This window comes from Anas acuta, chromosome 12 (assembly GCF_963932015.1).
Source record: "Anas acuta chromosome 12, bAnaAcu1.1, whole genome shotgun sequence".
NCBI lineage: Eukaryota > Metazoa > Chordata > Aves > Anseriformes > Anatidae > Anas > Anas acuta.
In genome coordinates, this window is record NC_088990.1 from 9,598,250 (window position 1) to 9,614,754 (window position 16,505).

The following is a 16,505-nucleotide window of genomic DNA, read 5'->3' on the forward strand; positions in this document are numbered from 1 at the left end:
AACTCTTGATACAATTTCAAATCTTGTCTCAGCAAATATAATATTAGTATTTGACCATGAGGTTAAAGGCCCTTTATCATAAAATAAAATATACTTTGTTTTTAAACTTTGCTCAGTAAAGTACATTTAAGCTCAAGTAACGTCACCTACATATACATAAACAAGTGGTAAACAAATGTATTAAAATAGAAATACTAAAACTATAGTGGTGCAACAGAATTTTTGTAATTTCCACTGAATTCTATTTATACAAATGTTAGAAAGCTTCAACAGTTCCTTTTGACATATGTTTATACATTTCCATTTTTGTAATAATATAGAATAAAATATGCTTTATATCACTGAATAGAAAATATGCTGGGTGAAGCAGATTTAAAAGATTTTTTTCTGAACCTATAAAATCTCCATCCCAACAGAATACTGTTCAAAGCATTACACATTTTATGGTTTGTAATTCCGTTCACAATTGTGTGATATTAAAATAATACAGTGTTCTTTGCCATAAGGCCATACTAAAATAAAAAAGATTTAACCCAGCTACAAAAAGTTCACTGAACTTAAATTAAAATACTTGTAAACATCTTTGCAATATGAAATATAATTTTTCAAGTCAAAAAAGAATAAAATACTTCAATCTGTATTAATGCAATTTATCTTTAAAACCTTTAAACGTTTTAATATATATAAGAGATATGTTACAGTTTGTTTTTTTTTTTCTTTTTTTTTTTTTTTTTAACTTTGATAAAGCTGCAGTATCATGGTTTTCACAGGAACTTCTTGCCCTTTCAAGAACATTCAGAAAAGTATCCACCCATAGATTTAATTATTTCGTAATAAGCATCCTAGGAACTACCAGCACGTTTTACTAACAGTCCACACACCATTGTCATCATCATAAGCATCTCCTACTTTCAATTTTTTTTTTGTTTTTGTTTCTGTTTTTTCTTATTTTTTAAAAAAAGGGGGGGGGTTGGAAGCTTCGTATTAAAGTACAGTGTAAAAACTAGCCTAGCACTAGAATGGAGTCGCCCGTTATTATTTATAGCATGCACCCGCGGTCGCCACCAGCACCCCCACCACCAGCACCCCAACCACCAGCACCCCCACACCACCACCACCAGCACCCCCAGCAACCCTCGGCCCGGTCACGCTCAGGAGAAGATGCGGATGGCCTGGGTGACGGCGCTGTGGCACACAGGGCACTGCGGCTCCGTCTTCTCGCAGATGCGGTTGGCGCACTCCATGCAGAAGAGGTTGTGGCCGCAGGGCACCAGCGCCGCGATCACCTCGCTCTCGAAACACACCGAGCAGTCGCGGCTGCCCTTCCGCCGCACGCCGGACGACGAGCACGACGAGCTGGACGACGAGCTGGATGACGACGAGGAGGAGGCCGACGAGTCGGAGGGCAGCCCCGGCAGGTGGGAGCCCAGCCCGTTGGCGTACAACGGGTACGAGGTGGCCAGCAGCCGCCCACCCGGGTCGCTACGCACCCTCCGTGCCAGTGGGTGCTCGGGCCCGGCCACCGCAGCCGCCGCCACCGGGCCATGTAGGGGCGGGGAGAGCCGTGCCGGGGGCGGAGCAGCGCCGCCGCCCCGCCTCGGGCCGCTCACCAGCAGCGCCAGGTTGGCATTGGCGGGCGTCGCGCCCGGGAAGGCGGCGGCGGCTGCGGGCGAGGGCGCCGGTGAGGGCGGCGCGGCCGCAGGGCCACGCTCGAACTGCGGCCAGATGAGGGTGGCCCCCGGCGGCGGGGCGGGGGCCAGGTCAAAGCCGGGCGGCGAGTCGAAGGGCAGCTCGGAGCAGCAGTCCGGGGAGGAGAGCACGTCCCCGCCGCCCCCGCCGTACACGTAGCCGTTGGCGCTGCCGCCGCTGCTGTTGTTGTTGTTGTTGCCATTGTGGGTGAAGCTCAGCGCGGGGCTTGGGGGGCTGTAGTCAGCCAAGCGGGCGCCGCTGCCCCCCGCCGTGCCGCCGCCGAAGTAGGAGTCGGTGGAGGCGCTGCCCAGCGAGCTGGAGCTGTCGTTGCGGTAGTTGCAGAAGGGTTTGCGGCCCGGTGTGGGCGTGATGCTGGGCGGTGTGGGCTTGCTCCAGAGGCTGCCCGTGCCGTTCAGCTCGAAGCCCACGTCCGTGCCGTTGGCGTGGAAGTCGTTCTCGTCCGTCAGCTCAATGATGCCGCCGGTGCGCATGGCGATGTGTGCCTCGATCTCCTCCCGGGCCCGGTCCACGTTCTCGGGCATGCCCGTCACCTCAAAGACCGGCTCCTTGTCCCGGCTGGGGGTCACGATGTAGGTGTGCGTCTGCTGCTGGATGCGCTTGATTGTGGCCCCCTTGGGCCCCACGACCAAGCCCACCACGCGATAAGGCACCCGCACCTGGATGGTGGTTTGGCCGGGCAAGTTCGGGGGGCCGGGAACGGTGCCGTTCAGGGCTGTGTTCTTGTTCCGTGAGGCTCGGATCATGGAGAAATGCTCGGCCGCCGAGATGATCTCCCTGCGGGCCATGGCCACATCTTCCTTTCTGCCCGTCACAACAAAGAGCGGCTCCTCCCCGCGAACCGGGGTCTTGATGTAGGTGTTGGTCTTTGCCCGCAGAGCTTTGATTTTACAACCTGGGAACGAGATGCGGGAGATGGCAGGCAAAGGGGAGGGGAAGGAAGGGGGGGAGAGAACCGGTTACAACCCATTAGTTGGGTGCAGCTGGAGGGGGGGGGGGGGAATACACACCCACCCGAAACACATTGCCCCCTGCCCCAGGTGATGGCTGGCAGCTCGTCCAGGAGCCCCGGTCAGGGCGCTGAGGGATGCCAGCCCCAGCCCTGGCACACGCCCAAAGGCATCGCAAGTGGCCAGCGCCGCATCTGCCATGCAACTGCCCCAAAACTACCAGCGTGCAGCTCAGAGGAACGGCAACAACGGAGGAAAAGCAGCGTGCGGGAAAACTGCACGGCCAGAAAAATGAAATAAAATAAAATAAAATAAAAATGAAACGCGAGCAGCCCCAACAAATCACCGCACGCGCCAGTCTGCATTCCTGCTCAGCACTTTCCTTTCGTAAAAAATAAAAAATAAAATAAAATCGGTTCTGCGGAAGGTGAGGAGCAGCGGCTGCACTGAATGAGCCACATTCCCCTATGCGGATGCTTTATCCCAATCCCATTGTTCCACTTCCCCACTCCATTCCTCGTCCTTAAAAACACCCCACGATTTCCAACTTCGGGGGAAAAAAAAAAAAAAAAAGAGCTCCGGGGCTCGCGTTTTCCCCCCCTTTTCCTCTTGCAAATCTAACTTTTGCAGCCAGAGGAGCGGCGAGATTTTTTAGAAAAATCCTTTTCCTGCTTTGTCCGTGTGCCGGCAGCTCGCAGCGCCCCTGGGAAGCGCTGCCCGGCGCTGCTCGGCAGCCCCACGGCCGCACTTTCTTTGTCTGGGGGAGCCGGCGCCGCGCCCCGCGGTACCCACCTTGTCTGCCCACTATCTCGGCGACGTGCTCCGAGCTGGGCACCGGCACGCACTCGGTCATGTTCACGCTCTTTTTCCGAGGCTCGCTGTCGTAAATGGAGCCCGTCTCGTCGTTGTCCAGCCCCAGCAGGGAGAGCTGATCCAGGGCGATCTGCAGGGCTCTTTGGTCATCCAGAGTCTCTCCCCCGCCGCCGCCGCCGCCACCGCCGCCGCCGCCGCTCCCGTTCCTCTCCATGTCTGCAAAGAGCGAGCTGGGCATGGTCCCTGCGTGCGCTGCACCCTCCTCCTGCACCCGGCTCAGTAGTAAGAGATCAGACACAAAGGAAAACCCGAGGCAGATGGCCAGCAGCAGAGAAGGAAGGGAGGTGGGCGACTGCTGGAGACCGGGGAGCTGTTGCCTTTTGCTTGTATATTTTGTATCTTTCCTTTTTTTTTGTTGTTTTGTTGATTTTTTTTTGTTGTTGGTGGTGGTGGTAGTGGTGGCGGCGGTGGGGTTTTTTGTTTTGTTTTGTTTTTCCTCCTCTCAGTGCAATCCGGTTTATAAGATGGTTTCAGGACCCCCCCCACACGACTCCCCCCTCGAGGCTTTTTCTTTTTTTTTTTTTTTTCCTTTTTTTTTTCTTTTTCTTTTCCCCCCCTCGGCCGGGGGTGGGGGGGTGGGGTGGGGGTGGGCAGCGGAGAGCGAGAGGAGCTCCGATGGCTTCCCCCCCTTGAGTTCCTCGCCGGCCACAATGCCAAGCGATGGCAGCGTTTCTTTAAGGAGCCCCTCCCAGGCTCCACTCCACTCACTCAGCGTTTTTTCCTCCTCTCCCCTCCTCTGTCTGAGGCACCGCTGCAGCCAGACGGCTCTGGAGAGGCGGGCGGAGGCAGCCGGGGAGGGAGGAGGAGGGAGGGAGGGAGGGAGGCAGGAGGGAGGCTGGAGGCTGGGAGGCAGCCGGGGAGGGGAGGGGGCAGGCGGGGAGGGGAAGGCTGGGGCGCGCCGCCGCCATCGCCGCGCGCTCCCATTGGCCGGCCCCGCCCCCGGCCCCGCCCCCCGGCCGCGCGCCGCTCTTTGTTGCCGCGCGCCGAACAATGCCGGGGCGCCGCGCCCCCCCCCCCCCCTTCCCCTCCCCGCCCCTCCCCGGGAGCGCGCGGCCCCGCGCTGAGCCCGGCCGGGGCTTTTCGTTTTTTTTTTTTTTTTCCTCTCTAATATTTTTATTTTTTTCTAAATACATTTTATATTTAAATTTTTTTTTGTATTTTTAATTTTTTTTTTTCCACCCTTGGGGGTGTGCCGGGGGCTCCGCGCTTCGCCTTCCCATCCCGGAGCGGGCTGCCCCGTGCTACCGGGCGGCGGCCACCAGCCCCCGGCCGGTACCGGCAGAGCGGCCCCGAGGCACCGGCACCGCCGGCACCGCTCCCGGCCCCGCCCGCCCCCGCCGCCGGGCGCCTGCGCGCCCCTCCCCCGCGCCATGCGCACTGCGCCGGGCCCGAGGCCTCGCCCCCCCCGGCCCGGCCCCCCTCAGCCTGTGTGAGGGGCTGTCCCCTCATTTGGGACCCTGTGCCCCCACAAACAATAAATGGCCTTCTCGGCAAGTGTCCCGTCCCCAAATCCAGCCTGCCACCCGCTGGGAGAGTCCTCAGTGTTGTCACCAAAGTGCCACCAACCAGCACGCTGAATTTCTCCGCCTTTCCCCCCACATATCCACGAGCACCCCTACTTAAAATTCTGTCATTCTATGATGTTCTATGAATCCTAAAATCATTAAGGGTGGAAAAGACCCCCAGGATCACCTGGCCCTACTGTCCCCCCATTTACATAGACCTTGCCAACTTGCCATGGGCAGAAGCCTCGGGAGAAGGCAGCCCCCACCTAATTGCCTGCCAGTCTCACGTTCGGCGGGGACAGCCCTTTACAAGCACACAGGGATGTGTTTAGCCAGCTGCCTGTACAAACGAGTGTAACGAGTTGCAGGTAATTGTTTACACGCCGTGTTTATGGCAAATGACTGCCACTTCCTCAGGATGTTTGCATGTTTTATAACAAAGCTCCCGTGGCTTGTTTGCTAGCACGGGCATATACACCAGCCATGTGCTTTCCTAAGTGCTGAGGCTGTCCCCTCAACTGTTTCATATTTAAAAGATGGCATAATTTACAAATTTACACTTCAGTTCCAGCAGTGACAGATTCTAGGGGGAAAAATGAGAGATTATTTATAAATGGATAAGGATCGTGAAGGCCTTTTACTGTTTTAAGCATTTGAAAAAAAAAAAAAAAAAGGCAGACACAACCTTTGACAGCAACAGAAATAATGTTCTTTATTAAATACATTTCAAAAAGAATTTTGCTTCTCTGGAGTTTTTTTTTTTTAACTCAGGGAATCCAAAATCTGCAAGAAAATAACTGTTCTCATTTCCCAAGCAGGGGCAGGACAAGACAGAAATGAGGGGACTGTACCCGTGAGGCAGAGACACGTCAGTATAGATGATTGCTGTTGTTGACACACAGCAGTGACTGGCAGAAATACTAAAATACAAAGATAGTGGTTGGGTGTGATATAAAGATAGTGGTTGGGTGTGCTTGGATTTTACCTCTTCCTTGTGTTTGTTTGTTTGTTTTGTTTTTTTCTCCCCCACTTCCCATCGTATCCAAAACTGTCAGGGTTTCTGCCCAAGATCACTATGCTGAGCATCCATGTGCTGACTACAAGTAAAAGGAAAACAAGTTATCTTCAGGCTCATGTTCCTCTACAGGGAAAATTTTATTCTCAAAGCAAGATCTGTACTGATCTAGCTTTATTTTTTGATGTTAAGCTGGAAGCTCTAATTAAAAATGTTTAAAATTAATTTCATCCCTTTCTATAGAATAAGATTCCCGGGAGGGGAGAAGGAGATGCATTTCTAGGAGACTAAGTGTGCACTGGTGTTTTAAGTCTCCTATGAATCCTATGGAATAGTCCAGCATCTTGAGGAATATTGCCTTTTTTTTTTTTTTAAATAATTTTGAAAACTTTTAAGAGCTAACTACAGGAGATAACAACTAACTACAGGAGATAACAACAACAACTGAAAAGTTATACTGACATACCTTAAAACATGCACACACCAACTGCACACACCACTGGGAATACAGAATCTAAGCAGTAGGATGCTCACGTGGCAAAAAGCAATGCACGCGAGATTCATATGCATGAACTTATTCCACAGAAATATTTCTTCAGAGTAACTTGATCAGATATAAATTAAAGGGTTATCTATCTGTAAGTCCTTTCATCCCATACAACCTTGAAAATTATGCAGAATTATAGTAAGCTCCATCTCTGGGGAAGAGACCAACCATCTACCAATTTACAGAAGCTTAACAAAAGCAGGAAGGGAGGATATATTACAGGCAAATACAGGACTTATTGCAGGAGGAGTGTAATTCTCAGTCCTTTTAGTTTCTCTCTCTTATCATTTCCCATTTGTGGCAGAGGTAATAAAACTTCCTTCCTCCAACCTTTATTTAATTAAAGTGTAAGGTCTTTGGGGCAGTGCGCTTACTGTGTGTGTACATACAGCTCTGAGCATGAAGAGGTCACGAATTAATCCGAGGCCTTTAAATGCTACTCTGAATACAAAGCATTAACAATAATAAGAATAGGATATCATTTTCATTTAGAATAGATGGGGCCTCTGTTTTCAATGTATCATCACAAAGAATAAATCACACATCTCAGGGAATGACTAAATTAAGGGGCAAGGAAAAAGGTATTTCATACCAGACTCGTGAGTCTACTCTATCTCACATGCCTGCACTCAAGGACACTACTGCCTACTGTTACAGCATTTACCATGAAGTTCTTCTTCACCATAATCTCACAAAATAATGTCCCAAATCCCACAGGACACATTATCAATCAGATTATGAGTATATATGTTTTAAGATGGTGCATATGATTACTGTCATAACATACCCAAATTAACCTCTTGCATGTGCAATAAGCAGCAATTAGCAATCTGCAAACAAATGACAAGTTCCTTCATAATATGTAACAACACAAAAGCCAGATTTCCTATTGAATCCCATATTAACCTACATTCAGTGGCCGTGAAATCTCAGAGCGCCGTGTCGGAATTTATCATCTTTCAGTGATGTTAGCTCCGCCTCTTGATGGTTCGAGACAAGATGTTTACAAACAATTCATCCAGAATCTGAAAGGCAGCTGAAAATGTTTATTATTTTCATGCCACTCATTCCAAGCATTTGGGGTGGTTTTTGATGAAGGGTGGGGAGAGCTCTCTCAAAACAGCATAGGTGTGTTAATAGACTACAAGAAATAAAATGGAGATAGATTAGTGAGAGGCTTTGTGATGCCTCTCTGAGATGGAAGCAGGCTCAGGGGTAAGGAAGATGCAGAAGTGCCTTTTTCCCTTGTGATAATGGACTGTCACGTCAATAAATACAAACAGGGAGGTGATGCTGATGCTTCCCCATGTGTACTTTCATACCTGTAATTCTACACCTCTCCCTGTTACAAAATTCATTTGAAAAAAATATATTTTTTTTTAAAACAAAGATCTTCTGGGACAACTTGTGAAAAGCAATTTTGCCCCAATCCAGAATGAATCTCAGACCTTTAGCAGTCACAATCAGGCTTCAAAAATATTGATACTGTAATGTAAATTTATGTCAGCTGCTAATGACTTCACTAAAATGCTTGTTTCTAGTACATTAAAATGAAAAAGATTTTTGCAATAGTCATAGCAAGCTATACTTTCTTCATACACATTTGCTATTAGTTTGACATCAGTGATTAGAGTGTGCATGTTTGTAGGGGATGAAGTGCCTTATAAGAATGCAGTTTTGTTTGACATGACTGATGGAAGGCAATTCAAAATGCATAAAGATGCCTTTATAATAAATCAGAAGTAACCAGCCGGATCACTTGTTCACTTTAAAACCCTTCACCTGGAGTCTAAGTGGCCTCTTTCATTCAGAGCTCCATTCTGCCTCTCGCTTAAGAACAAAGGTTATCGCACTGTATATCTGAGCTAAATGGCGTTCAACAGTCGAGCCGACCAGAGTTCAAATCTGAAAACCCGTTCTGCCTTTCCTTCGCTCTCCCGTCGCATATTTAGAGGCCAGCCTTCCCAGCTGCTCTGCATGCAGGCCTCCCAGCGGAGCTCTCCTGTGCACGCGGCTGCAGGATTGGAGCTCTTTGTTACCAGGGCCCTTGGGCCAGTGTTCAGCATACGACACAGCACTGGCGTCTCAAGTCTAAAGCACCTATCACACGTGTGGGCACTGTCTATTGAACAGCTAGATTTAATAATAATAATAAAAAAGAAGATATATAAAAAGATTTTATGTTTTTATGTTTAGACTGAGCTGGATAAGCCATAGATTTGTGAGATAGGTCACAGCTGAGTTTTATTCATCAGTTTTAGTCTCTGAAATAGTACATTATAATTACATTTTAATTTACTTTCATCTCTGAAATAGTTAATTATAATTATGGTCATAAAACATGTATAACCTTTGCTTCCTCTACCTCTCCAGTCTTAGCGCTGTTATAAGAAAGATAAAACAATTGTCCTTTAATGCTAATCGTTTATGAACTCCTTTGTAAGAGATTGTTTATATAAAATGCCTAGGCAAACTCTAGGCACAAATGCAATATTCATAATAAACGAATGAATATTATATCCCTGACCATAATTCCAGTGCTCTCCAATAAAAGAATATCTAATTCTTGTCACAGAATTGCCTTGTAGGTTGAAGTTCAGCATATAAATACACATGGGAAAAGATTAGATTTTAATTGATAAGTATTAATCATCATTCATTTCTGTCTCTGCAGGAAGCACAATGTTAAAACATCTAGTTAATATACTGTATAATGGATAACCTTGAGGCAGAAGCTCTTGCATCTGTCTCTATCCAAGAAAAATGTCAACATCAGCCTTTGTTGCAGCAAGATACCCTGACATCTGAATGGAGTTGCTTCTGCTGGAAAATTGACTGTCTCCAGTGCAATCCTTCCTAACCTGCATCTGGTGCCTAAACTAGAGATGAGCCCAAAATAAATTTTTTTATCTGCATACACCTGTACTTAGAAATGTTTGAAATATGGTCTAAGTCAGAATGCTGTGTTTGTGGCGCATCGCTGCTCTAAACAAACAGATTTCTCATGTGATGGTCTCACTGCAGCCACAAAGCATTAGCACTCACAAGAGCATCATTGAAGATACTCAGGGTGTTCATTGAGAACAAAGCCATTAATGATTAATACTATGGTAGGAGAGAATGTAGCAGTATTTCTTGGCAGCTGAAATGTGGCAATGCCTCTCCTACATGGAAAAGACTCACAAATACCTCTAGCTCTTTTGCATCAGATGGTTCTTATTTGCTCTGTGGGAAGAAGAATCAAACAAATTCCCCAGATTAAAGGAAAGTGAAGGGGATTTGCACATCTAAAACCAGACATATACAATACATCTCTCTCTGACTGACCCAGCAGATGCAGAGATGTGTTTATGTATCACAGACTTTACTGTCCCAGCAGATGCTGCTAAGTTGTCCCTGACACAGACGCTTACTGTCCCCACAGATCTGTATTTTGGGAGGGAATTTTCGTACCACAGACACTACTGTCCCTACAGAACCACATCTGCTGGCAGAGTTATTGTTTCATATACTCTTCTGCCTCCAGCAGCTGTGAGAGACTGCCAGGACGACAGGCATTTCTGTCACAGCAAATCTCCATCTACAGGGCATTTTAAACTGCAGCTTACGCTACTGCTCTTACTGAGCCCTTAGTAGGGACCATGTTGATGGGGGGGAACAACAGAAACAAATGGAAATAAATGTCTGCTGGACATCTAGATCATCATTACCTCTGCCTAAATATAGCACTCACAAGTGCTGTGTTTGGGAATGTGTCAGAAGGAGAAAAAGAATTACTCTTGTCCTTCTCCCACCCTGCCTTTAACAAGTATTCATTTTGAGAAACCCTCAAAGGAAAAAGTGTGTGGTGCCATTCTGATATAATAGATCCAACAAAGCCCGTCATTCATGACCACCAACTCAACAACCTTACCGCCCTGCTGCAGGGTCTAAGAGTGTGCACCAGGTCATTTTCAGTGCTTTTGAACAGATGCATCCAGTTTTGCTGGGGGTAGGCTGCAGGAAAAGTTTCAGTTTTTCCTGTGTTCTGGCATCAGAAGATTTGATACACAGCTCAGGAGGCACAAGAGCAGAAATGAAGAAGAAGGGGTTGGTTTTGGCCCCCCATCTTTTGAAACTCAGTATCATCTCTTCTCAGATTTCGGGCTCAGCAGCAGCGGTGGACAGGGAGTTTTGCACCTGTGAAGCTGCACTGGCACTGCAGGGATGTCAAAGGGACTGCTGTCTGTTCACCTTTAGCAGATCTCCTGAGGACTGCTGCCACCTTTATAAAACAAAGAGAGTGCTCCAGACAGTGAAGCCATGGCCCACAGGCCGCAACGCTGGTTCTTGGCCTGCCCGGGGCTCTCTTCACTCAGGCAGTGCTCAGGGAAAGGGGAGGTGGCTGGAGCTGCTCCCTGGGGGCTGCTGTGTACCCTACTCCCCACCTTTGGGGCACCCAGGCCCCACCTTTGTGGTGGAAAAGCTTGGGACTGGGCTACGACATGGCTATGGCTAAGACTTCCCCTCAGGAGTGAACTCGGCCTAAGGCCCATACCAGAGCATGTACTTACATATAGTTAATATGCATGGTATGTGAGCCTGGACTCGAGAGCAGTCTTGGACCTTTGTTTGCCTGTGAGAAGACGTATCCTTTATGATTTGGTAGGGGAGAGAGAGAAAACCTCCCCTGGTAATTCTGCAGTAATGTAAACCCTACATGAAGAAACATCATCTAACTTTGGAATTCCCCTGTGGGTAGTCTGGGCATTTATCTTTATCTGAAGCATCAAGAGCTGTCCATTGGCAAAGGCAGGACACACAAATTCCCAGAGTAATAATCTGATACAGCACAGAAAAACCTACATCCTTGGAGCAGATTGTGGGAAAGCATCAAGATTTTGGTTATGCTGCCAAAGCAAACAAGATGTTTCAAGCCCCATCATCTGCTCTCCAGTTCACACCCTTCCAGTGCTATCTTTCTCAGATGCCATGCCACACTGGTTAGTGGCAATGGTGTTGTCATGTGTGATTCATTCCATTTTACTGGAAATTAGAAAACCACATGCTGCACTGAAGAACTGCTTATTTATGTAGTCATATCATCCCAGAGAGCACTCATCCTGCCATTATTTGTACACAAATTCTTTCATCTAGAATTTTGGAAATACTGCTCTCCACCAGAGTTCATTCAGAGGGCAGATTAATCAATAACACATTGCTCTTTCCAGTGCCCATTGAGTCCTTAATAGTTTCCAGTGCCACCCTGAAAAGCAAATGGCATTTTAAAAAAGATTATCTTTGTCATTACAGGATGTGTGGGAAGCAAAACCGAACAGATAGTAGTGGGACTGGAGTTGTGCTAGCAGGAGTCTGTCATGTATTTATTTGAGCTCTGGGCAGGTGAATTTCACCCACAAGGAAAAAAAAATAGACTACTTCTGTCTGATTTTTTATGGAGTGCCTTTATAAAGCCTTGACAAGTATTTCCTGAACAGATCACAATGCTACATTTACCACAGTGATTAATGCTCAGTATGAGTGATGAACTGGCATATACAGGACAACAAAGCAAATGCTAAGAGTTGTCAACAGTGCATTCTTTCTTTGGAATAAGCATTACGAGATAAAAACATCCATAGATTTAAATAATATTTTCTGGTGACAACAGTTCAAGCTAGCTAAACTCTGCTTTGAGTTCCAAAGCACAGGTCTGGCATTGAGTGTGTTTCAAAGAACTTCGTTTCCTAGCTGAGTTTTTCTAGCCTTCATAAAGTTAGTGTTACTAAAGCAGCCACACTAGGATCAAAAGTTAGGTTTGACTGTGTGTTGACAGGCAAAGTCTGACCTCTACAAATTCCTAAACTAAGAGATTGCATTACTGTCTACAGATACAGATAAATCCAGTCTTATCTTTAGATGAAGAAACTATTAAGAAGATTCAGGCACCACACATTTATGAAGAAATAAAAAGAAATGTGAAACATTCTTTTTTTAAAGGTTAGCATAGTTTAAGCATTCCTGAAAATATTTATTGTCATAACAGACAAGACCTACTAAAATGTTCTAGTCTAGGTTTTGGTCTTTGACATCCTCAGGAATCCTGTTGACTTCAGCTGGATCACATGGCTGTTGTGGAAAGCAGAATTTAGCAAGGCAGAAGAAAAGACACAAAAAAGCAGTTCAAGACCATTTGGAAAAAAGTAAGAAGTTTGCTTTCAATGTTACTGAGTATCTTTTAGGACCCAAATTAGAGTTCTGTTATATTTTAAAGCATTGCTTTCAAGCTTGCTGGAAGTGTCAGACAATTTGAATAGATCTCCATTTTAATTTCCAATCTAGCGATATGGAACAGCTGCCATAACTTTGTGCAACGTGGCAAATTCAACATCCTCATTCCTCAAATGACAATCACTGAGAAGGGACTCTGAAAAAGGCATATTATGCTTCCACTTTTACTGCCTTTTAGTAACTCTCAATCAAAATTATACTTTGGATAATGAACCCAAACCCTCAGTTGTACTTTTAACTTGCACTGTCTCCAACGGGAAGCAAAGGTGTTCGGTCAAAGCTGATGAGGTTGCTCTCAAGAGGCTGAACAGAATCCAGAAGAGCACTTTGGGGTTCTGATGATGAAAAGCATTAGTGTTACCCCCACTCTGAGATTATGTAGACAAGAACAAAGACAGCTCAGCCATATTTAAGGAAAATTATAGGGAGCAAAGGGAGTGTGCATGAAATGAAGCACATTTATGAGGGCAACCCTATTTCACATCTAGTTTGAGAAGGAATTTTTTTATTTTTTTTTTTAAGAGTTCTGTAATGATGATGAGTTGGTCCTGTTACAGGAATAACGTCCTATCTAGCTCACACTTTGTATTCATTCACAGATTATATATCGTGTGCACTTAGAGAAAGCTACCTCCCACTCTTCTCCTCAATTCTGAATAGACATCTCAGAGGAGTGTTGAGACCTAGCACCACCCAGCACGATGTTACCAGTGCACTAAGAACACCACCCAGCAAAGGTACGGTTGCTCCAGGATGGACTATTTGTTTCTATACAAACAAAGCACAAAACAACCAGCATCACTGATTTCATTTGCTTAGTTAATATCTCTGTTCTCATTTCTGTAACCCTTCTCTGCTACTGAGTTCATGGTTTCTTTCCTTCCACATGATACCACAAGCTTCCATCCCTGAGATTCTTCCCTTCGGTAGTATACACTTCTCAAGAAATTCTATCTCCTAGCATGAAACCCACTCTCACTCATCTATTTTCTGTTATCAGTATACTGACAGGCACCTTTATATATTGGTGGGGACACATATCAGCGTAGCACCAATATCTCTTACTGGAGTTTACCTCTAACAGTTACCATTTGAAATAGAAAGCTGTACAGAAATACTAAGATCAGCGTTCTTTGAATGGACTCCGGCTTTGGATGTCTAACTTGATACCATTTCCAGTCAATAAGAGTAATTTCTTAGCAAAATCAGATTCCATCCACAGCACAGTCAATTTAGGTCCCAAGGGAAGAGGTTAAGAACAATAGATAGACAGTACAGGAAGGCAAACAGGGAAGGTTAGCTACACCTCACCTCTGTCCCGGAGCTATTAGATGGGGCTGCATGGGGGGACACAGGCCCTAAGCTCACAGGATCACCCCCAACACATATTTATATCACATTGCATTTTATTTCTTAAATGGGAAACACAAGCATTGCTTTCTGACAGAAGGCATAGCCCTTCTGGGCGATGCTTATTCTGCCTTTGGGTAGGCCCCAGTACTCCTCCCTTACTTTCACTGCCATTCCTGCCATTGTAGCTTGTGGGCCTCGGTGCCACAAGCCCATTAACTTCACCTGGCAATGGGTGGTTCTCCCTCAGCCTGATCGCATGCCAACAAGAGCCTGATCTGCCTGCGAAATTATAAATTGCACAGCTATTCACACTGAAAGCCCTGCAGAGGCAGCCCTCCCCCACTTCCTTCTCTGTGAGCTCGCTCCAACAGCAGGCAGACATAAGTGAAAGGAAAAACAATGAGAAAGGAAACTTGGGAGGGACAGGTTACAAGCAGAAGGAAGAAGCAAAAGGTCTGACTCTGCAGACCATATTCATGACGAAAAACATTTGCACAAATAGCCTGATAGCATTCAGTGGGAGTGCCGGGCTGAGTAAAAGTGCTGCAAGTTCAAGCAACAATTGCAGAGGCAGGAAATAAGTAGGAAAAGAAAGAAAAAGGAAGCCCCACGTGAATCAGACACCTGCACAGAGGAGAGCAGTCTCACACACCCCAGGAAAAACAAATGAACCAAAACGCTAACCGCCTTTGAGTTACTGCAGAAATATTTATAGAGCCTTTCCCAAGCTCTGCCTCGCTTCCTGGCAGGCAACACCACAGAAAGAGTCCTTACCACTGGCATCCCCTTCTTCCGCCAGACAAAAACCCAGTCCCTTCCCAAAAACACAGCAAAGGCAGCAAGAGGCCAACTGGCTGAGGAGTGCTTTGGTTGTTACCTGAGGAAGGATGAACACCCAGCCTGGGACATACTCGTAGGAGTCTCAGGAACTGCTCTCACAGGAGGATGGGCATCTCTTCCTGCATGATGAGCTGGGGAAACACCATTGATTTGGTACAGATTACTGCCAGCAAGAAGCCACCAAACCCCCCCGGTCTCTCCCAGCTGCTCGCTTTTTTGCTGTCTTTGCAAAGCACGATGAGGCACTGAAGAGAAGTAGATGCCCAGTAAGACTGTGCTGCTCCTTTTCCAGTGAGCTCTTTCAGGAATTATCAGAACAGCTTCTGTGAAGAGAAATTCTAAACTCCTAAATCATTAAAATAATGTATTTATTTATCAAAAGCTCACCTTCTAAAATGAAACACTAGGGAGCAATGCAGTCATTCCAATGAATGCACGTATTTGAATTCTCAGGGCTTATACTAATTGGCAGTTTTCAAAATGTTTCCAGTCAGGTCTGTCCATAAACTTGAAAAAAAATCAAAATACACCTCTCTGAGATGTGCTGGTGTTTGTGAAACAGAACTATTAAATCAGTGAGATCAGGGACTGAATTCAAAGCAATGATGTTTTAAGATCATACATTAAAGATGACAGGATCTTCCTAAATCACCTCAAACATGAAACACTTGCAGTTCTAGCTTACAAAGTTATCTGAAAAACACACACTACCACCTACTGGCAATTATTCATATATGTTATTTACATACTGATAAACGGTAACAACATGTGCACATTTGGTTTGTATGAGCTTTGCTAGGACAAAGACCAGGCTTCATTCCTACATTTATGAGATGTGCATTTGAAGACAAATGTATTTCTGTGCATGTAGTTCCACAACATGTGACCAGCTTTTATTTTCTTCCTTTCAATAGCAATAATAGATGTTTATTTAAATATTTCTCATTTAAGGGAGTCGGTTTTGCCAGTGAATCCCTTTAACATGAGGCTGGTTTTGTTGCTCAACAAGAGGAGGTTGGTATCGTGGTACTACCAGGTTTCAGACCTTGCAATTTATACTCACCATTCAGTAAACTGGGCAACGAATTCATGGAATAAATTGGTGGTATGGAAGCAGGAAGGAGAATTTGGGTAAGTGCCAATCCTAGGTATGACCTCTCTTCTGCATCAGCCACACAAAGCCTCTGAAATAGAGGGCCATGGCTGGACAGAGGAGCTAACACCAGGCAGCAATCACACACAAACACCTTTTCCTTGAGTGTTTCACTTAGACAGATGCCTTGCCTTTTGCTGTAGATCTCACCTCCTCGCCCAAGGTTCACTGCGATGGCACAGAAATATCTTGAAGCTAAAAGGGCTGCGATATATATGACAGGAAGTAATGTTAGTTAAAGGGCTACATGTGAATACCACAGACATCATCTCTGTCAAGCTTGGATGAAATG

At 46.1% G+C, this 16,505-nt stretch overlaps 1 protein-coding gene and 1 long non-coding RNA gene across 2 annotated transcripts; one reads left to right on the plus strand and one right to left on the minus strand.

The window, feature by feature from the left end:
- Positions 1–701: 701 nt before the first annotated feature.
- On the minus strand, positions 702–4,304 carry MEX3B (mex-3 RNA binding family member B). Its single transcript, XM_068695486.1, has 2 exons — positions 3,450–4,304; positions 702–2,602 (listed from the first exon to the last, which is right to left on the minus strand). Exons 1-2 carry the CDS (start codon positions 3,706–3,708, stop codon positions 1,152–1,154), a joined length of 1,710 nt encoding a protein of 569 aa, XP_068551587.1. The 5' UTR covers positions 3,709–4,304; the 3' UTR covers positions 702–1,151.
- Positions 4,305–12,639: 8,335 nt separating this feature from the next.
- On the plus strand, positions 12,640–16,144 carry LOC137862929 (uncharacterized). Its single transcript, XR_011100589.1, has 3 exons — positions 12,640–12,779; positions 13,467–13,604; positions 16,012–16,144. It is a non-coding gene; the product is annotated as an uncharacterized lncRNA (long non-coding RNA).
- Positions 16,145–16,505: the final 361 nt, after the last annotated feature.

What these genes read in the sequence shown, in the direction of transcription:
- MEX3B (XM_068695486.1), bottom strand. Translation starts at nt 3,708, where the DNA reads ATGCCCAGCTCGCTCTTTGCAGACATGGAGAGGAACGGGAGCGGCGGC. An exon ending in CGAGATAGTGGGCAGACAAG is followed by an intron (nt 2,603 to 3,449) that starts GTGGGTACCGCG and finishes TCTCGTTCCCAG; the next exon opens with GTTGTAAAATCAAAGCTCTG.